Below are 17,825 nucleotides of genomic sequence, written 5' to 3' on the forward strand. Positions count from 1 at the left end.
ACAGTTGTATTGAGAACTCTTTTGTACATCAAGACCCCCACTTATCCAGATAAACCAAGGCCTCTTGCTCAGTTTGGAAAAATGTAATCAGTAATCAAACAAGGAGATTTATGCAATCTGCCCAGTTTTGTTCTTGTTTTCCTCAGGATCAACTCCTGATGTTGAAACTGTAGGAGTTTTACTACCATAGCTCAGAGTTTATTACCCTCTATGGATTACCCCTCATAAATCCAATGAGCTCATTAAATACCTGTATCTGTGATTGTGACTCTCTAACCAAAAGTTCATGTGATCACTGTTGTACAAATATAAACAAACAAAACACTGCCCTCTTCACCTTCTGTATAATCCTCAAACCATAGCAAGGACAGTGCAGTACAGAGGGCCAGAACAGTGCCAGTTTACCACTTCACTCCCACTTAATCCTCAAATTTTTAGGTAGTTTATACGTGGCCCTCTACACAGGGGTGAATTTCATCCTGTGAGTTTGGCACTTCTATCTGTCTATTAGCAGCCTTTTGCTGAACAGAGTTAATTCCCTGTTCCACATATTCCAGACTTTTTCATACTCTTTCACCATTTTGCTTATGGACTGGTATATTTTTGCTTGTATTGCCAATTTGGGAGTTTATAATTAGTTGTCTCTTTCCAGTTCCTTTAATTATATTTTCAAAGGAGGATTGATTCATTTCCTCAGATTTTTCAGACATGGTTTATAGTTTTTACTGTGTTTTCCCATTTGTAGTTTGGGCTTACTTCACATCATCTCAGTAGTATTTCTATTCTTAGGCCCCTATGGAGAAAAATGTTAACATTCATCTGCAAATTTCTGATGTTTATTTATAATTAACTTAGTTTGGTTTCCCAACAAGTGTATAATGGGCATCAGTGTCTTAGTACCTTGTATCATACATTTAATATATTACAAATTACTGGTACAGAACCTTCCTGTAGAACTCCTGAGAGCCTCTCCATCAACTGGAGTTTGAGCCTTGGCTCCAGATAAACGTCACTCAGTGCAGAACTAGGGGGCAGAGGGATGCAAAGGTGGATGGACATCATCTTTACATCCCCCAACCCTGGAGCTGGAAGTGGGCCAGTTCAGTTCTGGTACACATTCAAGCATCTTCAGAGCTGCTCTACCTTACACTTGGCTTCCATCGCCCCGCAAGAAACCCTTTCAGGAGATGGGGATCAATGGAACTCAAGGATACACCTATCATACCGTGTACTTTGGGGAGCAATGGGACTAAAAAGGGCTGGCTTTAGGCCAGTTAGAGAGCCTACCATGCTGAGGCTTTGCACCAGCACAAGACAACCACAGTGAGGGCACAAATCCCTTAATACTACAATTTTTAGAATATCACTTTGACATTAAAAAAATGACACCACATTAATTGGTTCATTTTCTAACTGAGCAATAAAATAGAGAAATTAATTTGCACTGAAGTTCCTAAGAGATGTGGAGTCAGATGGCAAGCAGAATAAAGAATGTTATTTATTTATCAAATTCAGTTGGCTGGTAGACAGTTGGTACTACACACAGCAGAATTTGGCCAGCATTCTGACAATCTCTGATCTTCCTAAAGGACTGATTCATCAGACCAGTCCACTTCAGTCACAATTTAGCACCCACTAAAATAAAGCCTGAGCCTCTTTCCTATACAAGGTGTCATTCCATTTGTTATAAGATATGGATTCTTAAGCCATGGTAGTGTTAGATTAGTATGAAGGCCTTATCTAATTTCTACTTTGGGTCAAGCATTTTTGAACCTGGATTGGCCAAAAAGATGTTGAACTGCCATTGTTAGTACTATGCACAATTCTGTTGAGATATATATAAGATATATTTGCTGCTAAATAATAGTAATAATAAACAACTATGAAGCATAGTAGAGGTGTAGGTCTTTCTTATTTTATTATACTTTGATTTTTTTTTATGTATTTTCTTTGTTTTCCCCCATAGCCATCAGGGGGAGTTAATACTAAAATATACAATTTACTGAGCTGAAGGGGCTTGTTTAATTTAATCTTCTTCTACAATAGAATAATACTCCCTCACTTTTTAAAAAGGCAACAAGTAAATTGAAAGGGAGTTGTATATTCAGACAACCCTCTTCTTGGACTAATTAAACCATATGCAAGGCATGTTGTTTCCAAGGTTCTTGATCCAAATGGGAATCTTTCCAATGGCATTAGAGGACATTGTATGAGGCCCAAGAGCAGTAGGGCTGAACGATTTTAATTAGACATTTCAGTAAATTTTGAATGAAAATCCGCATTCCATGTTAATAGTCTAACCCTTTTTTTTATTACTGTTTTTAGTTAATGAAGGAGTTTCCTCTGCTAAGCATGTTCAACATCCACGAAAACCTGCTAGAAGCTCTGTTGGAGTTACAAGCATATGCAGATGTTCAGGCAGTTTTAGCAAAATATGATGGTAAGTCCAACTACATGTATGTATACATATTGTGTGCACACACACCCACCTATGTGACATGAACACTGATATGTTTGCAAAGTAAAATGTTCAAAAGTTAGGAAATGCCAGAATTTAGGTTGCTTGTGCACCTTTAATTGGGATCCCTTGTGTATATGCTTTATGATACAGTTTTCAATTACATGATCACATACCATATTTTCCACAGGACCCCTGTGTCATTCAGAGCACAGGTAGAACAGTGCTCTCTTAAATGAGCAGTTCTTCAATATGTTGTTTTCTCCTGTTTGTTCAATGTGTGACCCCAGGCCTTATTTACTGCAGACTATTCAAAGCTCGCTTTGAAAACAGAATTAATAATTTCCCCATATATGTTCCTTGGTGTTCATTACTACAGTATCTGAGTGCTTCACAAGCATGAATTAATTTATCTTTCCATCACTTCTGTGAGATGAGGGAGTGGCATAATCCCCATTTTAGAGACAGCACGCTGAAGCACAGAGGGATTAAGGTAATTAAATATCCACTACTTTTGGGTACCCAATCTGAAACATCTAGAACCTGATTTTTCAGCGTACATCCTGTTACATAACACTTTCTATGTTCATAGCACACCTCCCATTGTCTTCAGTTGCAGCTGTGAGTGCTCAGCACTTCTGCAAATCAGACCCCAGCATGTCAAGTCAGGCACCCAGAAAATGAGGAACACAGTTAGTGAGTATGTGTAAAAAGTTTGGTTTAAGTGACTTGCACAGCACCTCACAGGCATTCTGGGGCAGAGGCAGGGAAAGAATCCAGTTTTCCAGGGCAGCATTCAACTGCCTTAACAATGAGACAGTTCATCCTCTTCATGCAGTCCCCTGCCTCATTCACTACATGCCTTCCAATTAAAGGAAGGATGCTCCAATGGTTGGGGCATTAGCCTAGGACTTGGGGCAGTCAGGTTCAATTCCCTGCTCCACCACAGGCTTCCTGTGTGACCTTGGGAAGTCATTTAATCTCTCTGTGTCTCAGTTCCCATCTATAAAATGGAGATAAATGTACTTCTCTACCTCACTGGGACATTTTGAGGGTAAATGCATAAAAGATTTTCAGGTGCTCAGATACTACAGTGGTGGGGGCCATATAATAATGATAATAATAATAATTAATAATACTACACACCTTCCAGCATCTGCACCAAATGAAGCAGGGATCCCACAGACAACAGTCTCCTTTACTACACAACCCTGAGTCATCTCCAGGGCAGGTCCAATCTGTGCACTGAATGGAAAAAGTAGCATGTGATCATATAATTAAAGACTGTGTCATAGTGGATTGCCCCAGGGGCCCAAATTCTAGCATCTCATGAGTGCTTCTGAGTGCTTGACTTTGCAACCTTAGAGACATTTTGTATGTAATTTCTTAAGTTTTTAAAAAAAAAAACTGAAAAAACAAAAATTCCATCCTGTGACCTCATATTGACTCTCACATGACTCAACCTGGTTGGAACCTTAGACTACCACACAGATCTACTACACAGTCTTCTGTGTGGACCAGCACTAGAGGGTGATGAGACACACTTTGCCAGTGGGTTTCACAGATATTTGCTAACAGCATAAGAATGCTGAGACTCAAGAGTCTTGGGTTCGATTCCAGTCTTGGCAGGGGAGTGTTCTGTATTGGGTACAGAGCCTTTTACTTGTTCTCCCCAAATGTGCCTCCTTCTGCTCCATCCCCTTCGACATATCTCTGTTCCAGTCGTGTCTCTTCCTCAGCCCTGACTCCTCATCCCACTCCCATTCTTCTTGCCTACCCAGCCTGTCTTCACTCCTCAGATTTCTTATTCCAGTCCCAGTCTCCTTGCTAGTCAGTCCCAACCCCTCCTCTGAGCTCCTCATCTGATATGTTTCTCCCTTCCCAATCCCCATTAACCCCCAGTCCTCGTCTCCCTGCACAGGCTCTCAGTATCCCATCACTCCCTCCCTGGCTTCTTATCTCATTCTCTCCCCTCCCAGACCTTTTGTCGCTGTCTCTTTGCCCAGCCATTCTCAGTTCTCCCTCCACCCTATACCATTGTCAGATCTGCTTCACCACACACACTTTTCCCTAGTCTCAGTCTCCCTAGTTTAATAGTCCCTCAATCTCCTTGTCCAATCTCAAAGTTTCCCCCTCCAGCCAGCTGGCTCCCAGTTCCCCACCATTTCTCTCACCAGCTCCCAGTCCCGACCCGCAGCTCCCAGTCCCAGACTTCTTTCCCAACCAGTCCCAGCCTCCCTTCTCACCCCCGCTCTCTGGCTCCAAGTTCCACCCTTTCCAAACTCCCAATCCCCTTCTCCTTGCCCAGCCAGTCCCATTTTCTCGCCTCCACAATTTTCAGGCTCACCAGACTTCTTATCACAATCTGTTCCTTTCCCTCTTCCCTGGTCTGGCTTTTGTCCCCTCTGCATTCAAATCAGATGGCTTCCTCTGCCATTCTATTTGGGCAGGGGGGTCATTGGGAGCATAGGAGGAACAAGCTCCCTGCTCCCCAGTTCCAGTGCTCAGACTCACCCAGTTTGCAGCCACTGTGAGGAGATGCAGCATGCTCAGGCATTCTGCAGTCTGGTCATATGTCGGAGCTATGAGGGGATGGAGCATACTCAGTTGCTCTGTGGAGATGTGGCTTGTGCTGTCTGGTTAGCACTAGGAGCTGTGAGAGGCTCAAATATGCTCACTGGGGATGGAACATTTGAAGAGTTTAGCTGCTGTAATTGAAGAAGACTCTACTGAGCATGTGCAAACAATGAGTTTTCAAAGGTTTATAACCTTGGTGAATTTTCACAGAAGCCACAAAAGTCACATCTGTGACACAAAGGTAGGCTTAGAAGGATTATATTTTTATCAGTAATTGTCAATTTCACTGTACACACACAGAGTGACAAAAAATAACAATCCAAATGGACAGATGGACAAAGTAAGAAAAATGCTGCTTGAGAACTGAACAGAGTTTAATTTAAGGATATTTACACTGCATATTTTGACATGTGATGTTGACAATTTGCAGGTTAACAGTCATGAAGCTTTAGCTCTTTGAATCTCAATATCTGCTGTCATTAAATAATTATTGTCTGACCCTCTCCCTCCCAATGTCCCACAACTGTGGAAATGTAAATTGATAAAAATCATAAAAAATGCTCAAAACCCAAAATGTTGCACAACTGTGAAAATTTAAATCAACTCAAATTGAAAAAATAATGCTTAAAAATAAACATTGATATTCTCTGTCCAAATTATAAAAAAATTAAAATGGAATTCTGCCAAGCCTAAACAAAGGCCCCCCTCCTGCCAAATGTCCCTGCTCTATAGCATGGAGGCACGAAAGCTCTTCAAAGCAAAGCCTGTCTGAGGCAGACACCCAACTTGTAAAATTTCAGCCCAAACACTTAACTTTTGGCAAAGTTATAAGCCACTCAAAATAGGCTCTTATCATGGGAGGTGTCCGGCAACCATAATAAATAGGCGGCACTACCAGCCCTGACTATAATATGTGTGTTTTCAATACTTAATCACCATCTTGCAGTAGAATCACTGTAAGCAGCAGTGCTCAGAATGTCCCACCACTCTTTGAATGTCACACCACTGCACATCTAGTAGTACTAATTACCCTGGGAGAGGTTTTTATTGGGTAGAATTTGGTTGGGAGCAGCGCAGTGGAAAAGAAACATCTACCAAAATTATAACCTGTTTACTCAAAGGTCTTTCTTTTGCTTTCCCCTTTCAGTAATTCCTATCACTTAAATATAGACCCTCCTGTGTTCTGTTTTGATAAGTTCAGAGGAAAACACAGACATAAATGTACTCTGAAATACAATACCGTATTGCCCCATTACTATGGTATCTCAGCACCTTATACTCTTTAATGTATATGAGTAACCTTGTGGATTTTAAAGTACTTAGAAGAGTTGAGCTTGAAACTGAAAGCTGTTCTAAACCTGGCAGTCTGCTATAATTTATCCTCACAACACCCCTCTGAGGTAGGGAAGTCATATTACTCCCATTACCATATTCAGCTCTGTGGCAGAATAGGGAATTAAACCAGAATCTTCCAAATCTTAGGCTAGCACTCTAACCACTGAGACATCCTTCCTCTCTGTTCGTTCATACTAAGGGCCCAATCCTGGGCAGTGCTGAGCACTTCTTAAGTGGCGGTGTTTACCTTCAACTCTCCCTGAAGCCAGTAGGACTTGAGGGTGCCATCATCTTCCAGAAAACACTTGGCACATTCCAAAATTAGGTTGTAAGTTTAAAAGAAAAGTATATGTGGATGGTAAAAGCCTGTAGGGAAATTTGATGCAGACCCTTTCTCCTGTCTGTGTGGACCCACACATTATACATTTTGCTGTATATAAAGGCATATGTGTATATTTAACACACGCGCACAAGGACTCAGCAAACAACAGTTTAACCAGCATAACTCTTAGAATTCATGAGTCTCTAAAGACCCTTTTTAGAGGAGTCTCAGCTCATTTTAGAACTCATCAGCTTTATGTGTTGTAAGATTTGTTGGAACATAAAACAATGAACTCATTTATACTTCCCTATCTGCAGTTTCTATTGGTCCCATTCCACTGTCTTTATTCAGCTAAGACCAAACCTGATTTATTGTATTTTGATAACATATGAACAAATTATTTCCTAGAGCAGTCTCCCACCCACCCCTGGCTAAAAACTTGGATCACATTCTTTAAAATGTCAGTCTTTGTGAGGAGACATACTACTTTACCAATGACCATGTGTTGAATTTGTTTATATTATGTACCTGGCAACAGAGATGATGTCCATACTCATTATTCATGGAAAATGTGCCTCATTAGTGGCAAGATATGCACTGTTGCTGAGCTACATAATTATGGTTTCAGGGTTCAGTGTCTGTCAATAGAGTGCAGATGACCTAAACACTATTGAATCCTAAAAGGATTTTTGGCTCTGGCTCGACACACATCTATGTTATTTACAGCAGAAATACTTATGGCTGCTGAAGGGACTAGTCTTCTGAAAGAATAAGCAGCTAGGATTCATAGTAAATAAAACCTCTATGCCCCTCTTGCCTTACTTTTAAACTGGTTGTTTTCCAAGGGAACAGACCTGTTTTTATGGTGCTGAGAACAAATGATTTATTAACCTCAGTGGACTGCCAGTTCTTTCTAGGTTGCCGTTGGCTGGTAACCTGGGCAGTGTGTGAACACAGAGATCTTTCAGACAGTTGAAAGTTAGACTTCAAAAGGGTAGATACTCTTTTACTTCGTTATGCAAATGTTCTCTTTTCTCTTTTTTGTGGGGGAGTCTAGGGACAATTTTTTTTTCCAGTTTAGGATTACTGAAAATGTGAGCCTTCTGGTTTCCAGAGGAACATATTCATAAATACTGTCTCATTCTCCTTTCACTTACACTGTGGTTATATAAGAGTAACGCCACTGAAGTTGATGGAGATATATTGGTGTAAGATCAGAATTAGTGACAGCAGAATTCAGCCTATCGTACTGATAGAAAAACGTACTGTACTTCTAAATATTTATGATCTCATTCTGATCTAACCTGTACCGGTTTTCCTCAGGCATAACTATTTAATTCAATGGAGTTGCTCCAAATTTACACTGGTGTGAAATCAAAATCGAGGCTTTAAAATAAATTGTATATAGAATTTGAGTCTTCTTTATAGATGAATGTGCATGGAGCATGATGGTTGATCATGTTCCTGTTTGGACCTAACCCTGTAGTCTTGACTCTGTGTTAATTGAGTGAAACTCCCATTGAAGTCACTGAACGCAAGGACTGCAGGTTTTGGCTTTTCATGTTAGTGAATCCAAACACTCTTTAAAATAATAATAACTGTTTAGGGATGCTTTTTTCTGTTCCTGTATAGCTCTGTGAACCGTTCCTGTAGCTCTGTGAACTGAGTAAATTCCACCAGCATTGAACTTGAAGGCATTCCAACAGAAATAATTTTTGGTATCAGTAAAACAGGTTACCAGAAAGCCCCCAGCACAAAACCCCTAATGACACTGGCTCTGTTCTCAAAGACACAGTTTCACTCTTATTCCATATTTCTTTTCCACAGCTTCATTTTATTAGCTCCTCTCAGTTCTCAACATTAACAGCAATCATCATATCAAGTTTTTCTGCTTGTTAGAAGATAATCTGACCTGGCTAGATACCTCTGCTTTCTCAGTATGGCTGCCCCAATGCAAAAGAGTTTTTATTATCCCTAATTCTCTGCTGGGCTGAAAACATAACATGAACAACAGAGAAAGAAACTTCAGTCTAATGTTGCATCCTTTTGTTTTATTTGAATGAGAGAAAGTGGTTATTTATTAACATTCTTATTGTCAAGGTCGAACCCAAGCCTGCTGCACCCTTCTGCCAGTGATGCATGTCAGAGATCTCCACAGTGGGGAACAGCAACATCAGGAGAATGAACAAATCTTTTCTCCATTAAATTCTCTTCTTGGACTCTATCAAACTTATTTACGGACTGATTTCCTCCCTTCATTTCAATATTGCTTCTCACTCAACTAGGTCTCTGCAACAGCCGGACCTGTCCATTCATACTGTCTGGTCCAGTTTTGCCTTTGATTCCTGTGGCCTATTTCTGTTTGTCCTCTTTCTGCAAAGAAGATGCAGGACAAAATCACAGGGAAATGGACAAACTAGCTGTGCAGAGCTTCTTCATTATCCTCATCTAGGGAGGAGTGGTTCATTTCCTCAAGAAATTGTTAAATCATACTCTGCAAATCAAAGGAGTTGAATTGCTTGATCAAAGTATTTATCAGTTTCTGAAACTGAAACATGAGCTTTATAGGAAATGTTTATAATCAGCCAGTGAACCTCAGAAAAGTTTGTTCAAACTGAGCAAATCCAAACAATGCAAATGCTGCAGCTCAACTGTAACTGTTCTCTGTTTTCATTCTCTCATTGTTATACTAAAAAAATTCTCCTTTTGTGCTGAAATTCATACTGTACCTTATCATAGGGCCAGGAGCTGTCCCTTAGAGTTTTATTCAACTGTACGCTACTCGCACGAGTGTGGCAGGAGAGCCTGCACTGCCTGAGTATTAAACAGAAAAACAGGACTACAGCATGCTGCATGTACAGTGAAAATACCCTGTTAGATCATCTTGTTCATCTCCCTGCCAGTGCAGGATTGTTCCCTACAGTATATTTTCTAGTACTTTGTCCAGTATAGCTTAAAATGACTCAAGTGATGACCACTTACCACTTCTCGTGGGAGATTGTATTGCAGTCTAATTGCTTCTCTGTCAAGATGTTTTCCTCCTGATATTCAACCTACATTTCCCTATGGTTAATTTCATCCCATTATTCTAGCTTTTAACCCCTTGGAACAGCTTCAACAATTCTTCTCCTTCCATGATGATTACTTCTCCCCTTTGTCATTGGGGGGGGAGGGATAGCTCAGTGGTTTGAGCATTGGCCTGCTAAACCCAGGGTTGGGAGTTCAATCCTTGAGGGGGCAATTTAGGGATCAGGGCAAAAATTGGGGATTGGTCCTGCTTTGAGCCAGGGGGTTGATGACATCCTGAGGTCCCTTCAACCCTGATATTCTATGATCACTGAGTCAGGCTACACATATTTATTGTTGTTCATTTAGTCTTTCCTCATAAATCAATCCCTCTAGCCCTTTTATCACCTGTGAAGAACATGGGAATTATCTGCATTGATTTCCATTAATATTTATATATATAATCTCTGGAGTTGGTGACTATTGTATGATGTCTAAAAAGTGACTAAGGGGTAAATCCTTACTCAAAGCAATGGTTGTAGACAGAATGTAGTTGATTGGTGCTCACATGGACAATACCAGGAATCCACTGTAGGGAGTCTACTTCCAATCCTGTGTAGGTGAAATGCAAAAAATAGTTTGGTGAAGTTCAGAAGTCCTGTTCAGAACCTTAGAAGATCTTCAGGCAGTACCTTTCAAAGGACCTTTGAAATAAAAAAGACAGCCTGTTCCTTAAGAGAGAAACACTAACTGGGGGTTCAGGCATATCTTCGGTTTCATATTGGGGTGTACATAAATGAATCCAGTACTCTAGATGTAATCTTTTCAGTGCCATATAAAAAGGGACTAGCATCTCCCTTGACTGACATGATCTCTTTGTTTGTGCAACCCAGAATTATGGCCCTCTAGCATCAGTGCACTCAAGCACATACTTAGGTCCCTTTAACTTCAATAGGACTGCTCACATGAGTTAAGCACATAGCCCCTGTTCAGTAAAGCACTTACCTAACATGGGTTTTTTTTGGTCATAAGTAGAATAACTTCTTAATTGTTAATAAACACAAAATTCACTTAAAGTGACTGCTCATGCAAGACACTGATCTTTCAACTGCCCAGTGTCAACATTTAGGGGCTCTTGATGACCTGGACAGAGATGATTCCATGTTTTCCTCTCCATATTTACCATTTCCAAGTGTAACTGCTATTTTGGTGGGAACAACAGATCACATGACAGTGCCTGGCACATTGTGCATGCTACATAATACGATTAATCATCATCATCTGGACACAATGCTATGTTCACAGCTCCTTTCCAACTTGTTAAATATTAAAAGAAACATCTTATGAAGCAAGCCACCATTAAGAATTCACTTTCTCTCTTTACCTGAGGTACTATATGCCCCAGAAGGTTAGTCCAAGGAAAATAATCATAAAGTGTACCTTCTAGAGACAAGAGCAGTAAGGAATGAAATCCTTCTTTGGATACAAATGTCAGAGCTTATTAGGGAAAAATATCCTCAAGGTTTTGACACTTGGATAGCAGTTGCATATTTCAGCACACTGAGGGAGCTCCATTTGCTGTCACAAGAGGATGGGAAACAATGTATGTAGAGATGCTTTGCCAGATGGCTTTACAAGCTGGAGACACTAATTTATGAAGACCTCTAACTTTGGTTCCTGACAGATGAGTTATCTCTTAGGACTAGTTTAGTCTTGGTTCCCAAAGTACAAGCTAAATTTAATTTGTAACCAGCCATAATTCTACTCTGCTTCTATCTCAGTGTGAGGATCCCAAGTAGGAACTAAAGCCTCCATTGGGCAATATTCAAACTTGTATAATGTGGCCTGCTTCAGAGCAGGCAAAATAAAACAACAACAAAAAGGCATGACCCTACACAGAGAAATCTGCAGAACAACACACGTGTACATTTCTCTGTATTGCTTCATTTTCCATTCCTGAAAAGCATTTCTGTCAGAGAATGGGCCACCCATCAAAGATACCATAGCCATTCAGATCTTTGCTGCTTGGTCATTAACCTACAGTGTCACCACACATCATAATTCGGATCCCATGACTTCTGCTGACCACTGGGCAGTAATGGATGATCTAACCTGAGGAAATGGTCTTGGCACCCTGTCTTTTGGAGGTTTTTTGGATTGTGTGATTTAACGGTTTCTAGCACAACAGGTTATGCATTAGTTGGATAGAATGTATGAAAATCTCCCTTTGCACACTGAGGTTCTGGCCTCTTCTGCTGCTTGGCGCATCCGAGTGCTTTAAGTCTTCGGTAGATGAGAAGGCAACTTTTTCTTGCATTCAAAATGCTTTTTGCTGAAGTTTCACATTCCCCCCCCGAGAGCCTCTCCCTTTTTCCTGTTTTTCAGTCTCATTAAAATGGTTAAAGTTGATGGAAAAAGACAGGGGAGATCTCACTGCACCAACCAAGGAGTTCTGGGGTTTGCTGCTTCACCAAACCAGGAAGAAGTGGAAGAGTTTAGCCCCCCTGCTTTAGGGGAAGGAGCATGCTGCCTACGAAAATATATTTCTAGGGATTTCAAGCTAGTAGAGTCCTCGTGTCCTGGTTTACTGGTATCAGATACTTGTTAGGCCCTGATTCTGCACCCATTGAAGTCAACAGCCAAGCTCCCACTGTCTTCAGTGGTACAGGATTAGGCTGTAACTGATGGATGCGTCTGAGTTTAGCATCAGCAGATATTCCCAATGTTGTGGTGCCGGATTGATGGCCATAAGAGCTCAGAGAAACCATGTGCACAGAAGAAAAAAATTATATCTGCTACTTCAAAACTCATAAAAAGCTGTAAATAGATCAGAACTCTGAAACAATAATTTTCCATTTTTAACTCTGCTCCCAGAAGGACACTCTGCTTTTCGTTCCTTTTGTGATTTGATGAGTAACTTTATGTTGCTGAAAGTCTGAAACTGGTGTGATCCAAAAAAGATCCATTCTGTTTACTTGAAAACATGCAAAGTTCTTAACTCCTAATGTCAAGAACAACCTGGCATAAATACAATAATTGGAACAACACATATTCATCTACTGCAATGATGGACGGATGGATCTGCAGCTAGCTTCCGTTATGGCATAGTAATGTCCATATCTCTCATTCCAGCACTGCCTTGCATATTGTGGATTTTAATTACTAGTCACTATAATTACATAGTTTAGTGACAAATGTAAAGAATTAATAGTTGGGACTTTCAAAAGTACCTAAGTCACGAAATCCTGCTCTAACAGCATAATGTTCCCTTGGGTTGCAAACTGATCATGAATAAGTAAAGTAAAGACTCGTTTCCAGTAAGGCATGATTTATCGATCCTCACTCACCTTCTTCTCTTAGGAGCCCTATCTTGCAACGTGCTAAGCGTTTCCTGTGAGGCTCTAAGTGCCCTTAACTCCAGTTGACCTCAGTAGAAGTTGAGGGCATTCAGCACACCTCAAGCATCTCTCAGCACCTCACATAACTTGGTCCTTAGTGCTACTTCCCAGTGTCTTCATTGTTCAGTATATCAAGAATAGAATGAGTAAGAGTTACAGGTTTTTTAGAACTGTGCTCCAGAGCTTCCCCGACTCTTGCTTAGAACCATAGTCCCACTGTAATTATATAAAGTATATTTATTATAGTGGAGTATATGTGGTATACAAATTTTAAATAAGCTATAATTGTAATGCTATTACAGGGAATAGTGCTTCATACAGTGAATAGTCTCATTGCTTTAATGAGCTCTATTCGTGATAGTAGGTATTATATTCAGTGATACAACAACTGTTTACAGGAGTAGGCCCTTAATTTCTTTCTCACTCAGCTGTTTTCTTAAATTTAGCCTAAATGCTAAACAGTTTAAAAGATGGTTTACAATATCTGTCTATGAGAGCTAGGTAACGTAGTGTAGAATTATTTTCTGCTTTTATTACAGCGGAAACTATAGGGCCATATTCATATATACCCTCCATATGCTTTGTGCCACTCTGGTGATGAAAAGTAGCCAGAAACCTGACTGAACTAAGTGCGTAAGCTGGGTTTATAGGTGACTTGTGTCACTGGAGCAGAACATACCAGTTATTATGGCCCTGTGTTTCCACAAGTGGCAAAACATATTACATTGCTGTTAATATTTAAATGCAGTAAATTAGTAAACGTTGGCTTGACTCTCATAGTCATGATTACTAAAAGAAAGGAAGGGAATAAGACACAGTAGATAGACACCCCCCAGCTGTTTCTGGATATTGATGTGTTTCCTAATCTACTGAAAGAATTTACCTTTTCTAGGTTGCATATGTGTTTGTATACGAACGTAATGAATTCTTTAATTCAATCCATGTAGTATCAGAAAAAGATCACTCTGAATTTGTTTGCTAATTAGATCATTTAATGACTACATGGCACAATCAGATTATCATTAATTCAGGGTTTAAAAATATGATAATTCTTATTTGGGTGGCATTTTCAAAAGCACCTGAGTGACATAGGAGCACAACTTAGTGCTCCTAAATCACTCGGGTGTTTTTGATATCCCATTATTCATTAATTTAGATATTATGCTGTCCTGAAGAATTATTCCAACATTTATTTTCTCTTTCTGCAAACATTCAAGGGTTCCAATATTTATTTATTTTGTACTTTCTTTTCAACAGATATAAGCTTACCAAAATCAGCAACGATATGCTACACAGCTGCACTGCTCAAAGCCAGAGCTGTCTCTGACAAGTAAGTCCATGAGAACTTCTGACCAGCAAAATTCCTTACTGTAAACTCACTAACGTTTAACTGCAGATTTCTCTTCAGTGACCTGGTGAGGTCCCACACCCTGAAAATCTGATGTCCTAGCAGGAGAAATTTTGGCCTGTGGAAAATTTAGAATATGGTTTTTATAAAAAGGAATTTTCACTAATTATCAATGTTGTACCTCACCAATGGTTAAAAAAGAAAAAAAATGGCTTCAATTAAATTACTTTATTTTAATTTTTATTTATACTATCTGGCTGAGCAATGGCTTCCTGGATAGTATTATAATGAAAATGCAGCTTGGAGGTGCTGTGTGGTTGGCCATCTTCACCTTGTATCTAACAGAACCAAGAAAGGTAAAATAACATGACTGTATAAAGAGCAATTTTCTTCGACAAGTACTGTCGTAGCAGTGTTCATCTACTTGATTTTAGGCAGGTAGATTTAGCACTTACTATGTAAGGGTTCCTGACAGGTCAATGGAAATAGATGGTATACGTGTTTTTAAAGACACAAATGTTTGCTTATTCCTGATACGTTTTTCTCTTAGGACACAGCCCTCCAAGGTTCTGAGCACTCCTATGTGGTGCTGAGTGTCATTAACTCCTCCTGAAGTCAGCTGGAGTTGAGAATGTTCAGCCCTTCGCAGGAACGCTCAGCACCTTGCAGGATCAAGCCCTAAGAGCCAGATTCTGCTCTTGGATGCGTGCACACAAATCCCAGGCTGGAAGAGTTGTGTATACGTATCTTGGGGAGAATGTGGCCCTAAAGTTGGAAAGCAAGCAGAGTGGAAAGCCGCTTTCTTTCCTGACGTCAGACAGTTTGCTTTTAAGTGAATGTGCACTTCAAGATCTAAGTAATTTTCTTTCATTCTTTTTATCCTGTAGATCGCCAGTACCTACTGCAACATCTTTCCTCCCTACACAGCGACTCCAGCTTGGGAGGGCAGGGCTAAGGTTGTCACAGCTTTCCCTGTGGTGTCTGCCTGCCAAGTACAGCTCTGGAGTTAGCCGTGGGGTGTGAGGTGAGAAAGAGATTGCATGGTCTGGTTTTTCATTCACTGGGGCAGATGATTCGCCCACAGTTTGGGCATCCAACCCTTGCTGGTACAACTGAAAGTAGACTACCCGCTACTGCTGCTGTACCATGCTTTAATCCCAACCTGACCCAGGGGCATTGGGTTGGGAACCTCCCTAAAATCTCCCCAAATATGTTTTTAATAGAAACACGCTAACAATTATTTAACATTATTTTCTATTTTTCGGAAACTTCTGCCTTGATAAACGCCCCCCCAGTAAGGTATTATAGAAAATTTAGTTTAGCAGCGTAGAAAGAATTGACTGTTTGAACTTACTTCCTGCCATGATTAGATGCAAACATGCTTTCCACTTCTGCAGGGATTTTCATTGGCCTTGATGTAATAGGTCATTCAGAGTTTCCATTTACTATGGAAGTTTGGAGAGCATAGGAAATTGTCTCAGCCTGGTTATACGGGCCCTTGGTCTAAATTTCTTTCTGGCTTTTACTTGCTAGCATTTCTGACCTAATGTATTTGTTTCTTTGCTTTTGCAGATTTTCTCCAGAGGCTGCCTCAAGGCGAGGGCTGAGTACAGCAGAGATGAATGCAGTAGAAGCTATTCACAGAGCAGTAGAATTTAATCCACATGTGCCAAAAGTGAGTATGGAGAAATCACTGTCATAAATTTTAACAAAACAGGAGACATATCCTTTGGTTTTAAAGAGGTAGAGTAGCAAGTGGTGGTTGTTGGAAGGGGAGCAGACGGGGGAGGGTGAAGGGGCTAATGTTTACACCCTGCTATACGCATGTGGGGAGCATTTGAAATTTCTCATTAGATACCATAGGAACAGACATGTCACCCAATATTAGGTCTTGAAACTTTAAGTATTAACTGATAAAAGTCTGTCAGTCTGAATATCAACAAAATACTGGACATTGACAATAGGCACCCTGATGCCACGTTGATAAACACATTAGAAGTATCCATGTAGATAGATTATTCCTTAAATAATAGTATACAATGACAATAATAGAAAAGATCTTCACGTTAAAAAAATGGTTATCTATATTTCATGGATCACACATAGCATATATTTTCAGCATGCTGCAAAGGGACTTACGTTCACATTTTCTGTTATGCTTCATATAAATTGTATTTGTAACTCTTCATGCAATGCTCCACTATTAAAACTCCAAACCATTCAGGGCTTGCTCATTCATAAATGAAAAATCACAGAAAGGACAATGTTGAGGAGTACTTGTGGCACCTTAGAGACTAACAAATTTATTTGGGCATAAGCTTTCGTGGGCTAAAACCTACTTCATCAGATGCATGCGGTGGAAAATACAGTAGGAAGATATATGTGTGTGTGTATATATATATATATATATATATACAGAGAACATGAAAAAATGGGTTTTTTTCTAGACTAACTAATTAAGGTGGGCTATTATCAGCAGGAGAAAAAAAACGTTTGTAGTGATAATCAGGATGGCACATTTCAAACAGTTGACAAGAAGGTGTGAATAACAGTAGGGAAAAATTAGCATGAGGAAATAGTTTTTAGTTGGTGTAATGACTCATCCACTCTCAGTCTTTATTCAAGTCTAATTTAATGGTGTCCAGTTTGCAAATTAATTCCAGTTCTGCAGTTTCTCGTTGGAGTCTGTTTTTGAAGTTTTTTTTTATTGAAGAATTGCAACCTTTAGGTCTATAATTGAGTGTCCAGGGAGGTTGAAGTGTTCTTTGACTGGTTTTTGAATGTTATGATTCCTGATGTCAGATTTGTGTCCATTTATTCTTTTACGTAGAGACTGTCTGGTTTGGCCAATGTACATGGCAGAGGGGCATTGCGGGCACATGATGGCATATATCACATTGGTAGATGTGGAGGTGAACAAGCCGCTGATGTGGTTAGGCCCTTTGATGGTGTCCCTTGAATAGATACAGACGCCCCCTGACTTACGCAATTGTTCTGTTCCGGAAAGCCTTGCGTAACTTGAATTTTGCATAAGTCGGAAACATATACCTGTACATTACGCAAAACATTCCGCAACTCGAAAATCCTATTTCTGGCTCATGGAACTTTTTCTGTAAGTACAAATTTGCATAAGTCGGGTCTTGTGTAACCTGGCCAGCATCTGTATGTGGACAGAGTTGGCAATGGGCAAGGATAGGTTCCTGGGTTAGTGTTTTTGTTGTGTGGTGTGTGGTTGCTAGTGAGTATTTGCTTCAGGTTGGGGGGCTGTCTGTAAGCAAGGACTGGCCTGTCTCCCAAGATCTGAGAGAGTGAGGGATCGTCCTTCAGGATAGATTGTAGATCCTTGATGATGCGCTGGAGAGGTTTTAGTTGGGGGCTGAA

At 40.2% G+C, this 17,825-nt stretch overlaps 1 protein-coding gene across 7 annotated transcripts in view; it reads left to right on the top strand.

The window, feature by feature from the left end:
- ST7 (suppression of tumorigenicity 7) overlaps positions 1–17,825 on the top strand; it is a 234,325-nt gene that overhangs the window by 171,730 nt on the left and 44,770 nt on the right. For all 7 annotated transcript variants that reach the window (XM_077834305.1, XM_077834297.1, XM_077834288.1 and 4 more), the window contains 3 exons: positions 2,326–2,440; positions 14,354–14,426; positions 16,017–16,119. In XM_077834305.1, coding sequence (XP_077690431.1) covers positions 2,326–2,440; positions 14,354–14,426; positions 16,017–16,119 — 291 coding nt within the window. The remainder of the gene's footprint in view (positions 1–2,325; positions 2,441–14,353; positions 14,427–16,016; positions 16,120–17,825) is intronic.

The sequence above is a fragment of the Eretmochelys imbricata genome, chromosome 1, assembly GCF_965152235.1.
Source record: "Eretmochelys imbricata isolate rEreImb1 chromosome 1, rEreImb1.hap1, whole genome shotgun sequence".
Taxonomy (NCBI): domain Eukaryota; kingdom Metazoa; phylum Chordata; order Testudines; family Cheloniidae; genus Eretmochelys; species Eretmochelys imbricata.